The sequence below is a fragment of the Austrofundulus limnaeus genome, unplaced genomic scaffold (assembly GCF_001266775.1).
Source record: "Austrofundulus limnaeus strain Quisiro unplaced genomic scaffold, Austrofundulus_limnaeus-1.0 Scaffold141, whole genome shotgun sequence".
NCBI classification, from domain to species: domain Eukaryota; kingdom Metazoa; phylum Chordata; class Actinopteri; order Cyprinodontiformes; family Rivulidae; genus Austrofundulus; species Austrofundulus limnaeus.
In genome coordinates, this window is record NW_013952543.1 from 467599 (window position 1) to 471088 (window position 3490).

Sequence of the window (3490 nt, forward strand, 5' to 3'; positions counted from 1 at the left end):
CTCTCTAATAAAATAAACTCTGGTTTTTGTTTATTAAAACAAAATTATTTAAACTTTAACTTTTCTTTGTCTCTCTTTGAAAGCGACTCAAAATAATCTAAAGAAACATCAGATTCTTCTCCACAGTCTTTGTTGTAACAACGCAATGGTCACATTCAGACATTCCCCTTTGACATCACTTCCTGTTTCTTCCACTGCAAATATTTCAACAACCATTCATCTCAGTAGCATGAAATTTGTTTTACTATAAGTTATCAATGTTATCTTTCCAAAACTGCATTCATGTTTATTACAAAAATTTGATGTCATGGGCCCTTTTAAGGGAGGGTCTCCAGGAGGCATCCTAACCAGATGCCCGATACATATATATTCTGAAATAATTCTAAAATAAATTACACAATATTCATTAAGTACAAAAAGCTGGATAATAATTGTTACAGACTTTTTTTTTTGTTACTATGCATTTTTTATGAAGGTTATTATTAAGTGGTCATATTTGGGGTTTTGAGCTTCTGTGATTATTTTTCTTTGTGAGTCTGAAGCTAAAAAGTTTGGGAACCACTTGTAGCGACTTCATTTTGCAAATAAAGCTGCTGCCAGCTGAGTTGGTTTTGTTTTATAACGTGTCTCCAACAAGCCATCCTGAGGTCGTACTTGTGTTTTGCGTAGTTATTTTAAAACTAACAAACTGAATGTTTGCCATCCAAACAGCTAATTGTATTGACTAAAAAATTGATAGTAAATGTCCTGTCACACTAAAATGTTTTAGTCAACKTATGAAAGGTTTTTCTAAGCTGAAAATGGAATTTAAAAAAATCTACTGGAAGCTTCTTTTGGACCTATACAAAATGTAATGCTAACAGTTAGTTTGAATGTATAAATGGGCTGTGCTTATAGCACCTTTTTATCCAACTTAAGCACTTTACATTACAATCTGTGCACTCATTTATCCATTCACACAGCACTCTATTAGGTGTCTCTATAAAGCTAAAACAGGTAAATCATTGTATAGAGATTAATCRGTTCTTTAAATCACACTCRCTGATGGGACACATCACAGGCAGTGGGGGTTCATTGTCTTTCCCAGGGACACTTCAGGTGACTGAATAGTGGTGGAATTGTACCTCCAACTCTCACATTAGAGGAAAATCTCCCCTAATCACCCAATATACATATAGCCAATATGAGTAGAGCAGTGATTCCCAACCAGGGGTACATGTGCCCCTTGGGATACATGAGCATATTACAGGGGATATGTGGAAAAATTTCCCAGGTGTGTAAAAAACAAAACAAATAAAAAGAGGACTGAGATATGCAGGGCCGTATGATTTCCACAATGTGGAAAATGTAAACGGAATCATGAAAYTGACACAAAATGGAATCCAGTATAAAACGTGGAATCTCACAGAATTTACTCATTTGGTGTATTTGATGTATTTTGGACGTTGCTGCTTCCTGCACCTGCCATTACCTTGTTTAATTACTTATTCACTTTCAGGACAACATATGTACCTTTATGTTTAACTTGAGTTAAAAATAATATAATGCCTGAGAATTAAATGTTGTAGGGGTTTAAATAAATATTTTTAATTCAAAAATCAGCTGTTGTACATTATAGTTTTGGAGAATCATTACGTTTGACTGAAGGGGTATTAGTGGTATGACAAAAGGACTCAGTGGGTACACAAGTTTAAAAAAGTTGGGAACCACTGGAGTAAAATAGTCATAACATTTTCATAAGTCTGCATAAGTTGTCTAAAACATTATAGTGTGACAGGGCCTTAAATAAATTGCATTCAAAAGATGTAGAGTGTCAAAAAACAACATTCATTCAGTAAATGACGGTCAACAGAAAAGTCGACAAAAATAGCTCACCGTATCAGTTAATGTGCACCCACACCCCCTCAGGCAATCTGAACAAACTGAAMTTTTAATTGAACATTTTATTAGTTGTATCTGACGCTGGTTGTGGATGTTTTCTGTGTCGTCTCCTCTGCAGGCGATGTACGTGTTTCTACACACAGTGAAGGGCACTCCCTTCGAGACTCCAGACCAGGGCAAAGCTCGCCTGCTCACACACTGGGAACAGATGGACTACGGTGTCCAGTTCACTTCGTCACGCAAATTCCTCACAATATCTCCCATTGTACTGTAAGTACATGTGCTGCTACATCTCACTGCAGCGTGACTCTGTTTCAGACACATTGTACGCTTAATGGGGCGTTTTTTTGAATGCATGATCACATTGTTCTTTAGTTGGTGTTTTAAAACTACAAACTGTTGGGATCAAACTAAATCTTCTTTTGAGAACAAATTTAGGGACAGTGAATAAAGAAAAACAGGAGCAAAGAGGAAATAAACAATTTAAAGCTGGTAAATTTACAAGGTTTTAGTGACTCTACAGACTAAAATTCAGTTCCTGAAAATAAAATCTGTTTTAAAACACTTCCACTTAGTCTGGATTTTGACAAGAATAAATTAAGACTAAATAAAAAAAAACATGTAAATATAACTGAGGCAAACATTTAAATATTATAGACATGTATGCTGTGGATCAAGAGATGTGTTTTATTTAATTTGACTTAATGKAGACAAGAACAAACCGGTGCTAACATGGCCCGGATGATCCAGGTCACATGTGGACGGCTGTAAATTAGTGTTTTCACTGCCGGCATGGAAATGTGTCCCCACGTGTGTCCTGAGTGACGGCTTTTCCAGTACCTGCTCCACATGCAAATCCAGGCTTTTGCTAACGTCACCCAGTCAGCTGAACAACAAAACAGGATATGAGCAGCATCACCTGATGCTTCTGTCAAATCACAAACACATCASTTCACCTGCACTTCATCATTATCCACCTTTTAACAAGTTAGCAAGAAGTAACGTGATCTTTATGCCCATAAAGCTGTCGGTCATTAACTCTGCTGATTCACACATGCTTTTTTAACACCAGGATGACAGGCAGTGAGCTTCAAAGTAAATAAAACAAAATTTAAAAATTGAGCTTTAGCGGCGACTCATTATTAAAACCTTATGTTTTTTTGTCATCCTTCATAGAAGGCGACCTATTATGGTCAAAGGTTTTCTCCCAATGTGGGTGCACCTCCTACAATGGTTTTACATCACCTGCCATTCCCAAGTGGTCTCCCATCCAAGTACTAACCAGGCCTAGCCCTGCTTAGCTTCGTGGTGGTATGGCCGTAGTCATGGTTTAATTAATGTTATTCTACAAATTTTTTTTTAATTGGGCGAGAATTAAGACAGTTCAACTTAATAGAAAACTATTATTCTAGCCAGAATATTATCACAGATTAATTCTCCATCATTTAAAATGGCATCATGTTAATTTTGTAATACGATGTGTCTAATTTTTAGTGTTTGTTTTTTTTAAAGTGCCAATATTATGTGTTTCTCAGTCATATATTTAAATACTATACCATTATAAAGTATATATGTCACCTTTAGCTGTTATTAAAATGCTGTTTTTATG

At 35.9% G+C, this 3490-nt stretch overlaps 1 protein-coding gene across 1 annotated transcript in view; it reads left to right on the forward strand.

Moving 5' to 3' along the window:
- Window positions 1–3490, forward strand: part of ormdl2 (ORMDL sphingolipid biosynthesis regulator 2) — an 18578-nt gene that overhangs the window by 11721 nt on the left and 3367 nt on the right. The window contains exon 3 of the mRNA XM_014016230.1: window positions 2000–2151. Within this exon, the coding sequence (XP_013871684.1) occupies window positions 2000–2151 (152 nt within the window). The remainder of the gene's footprint in view (window positions 1–1999; window positions 2152–3490) is intronic.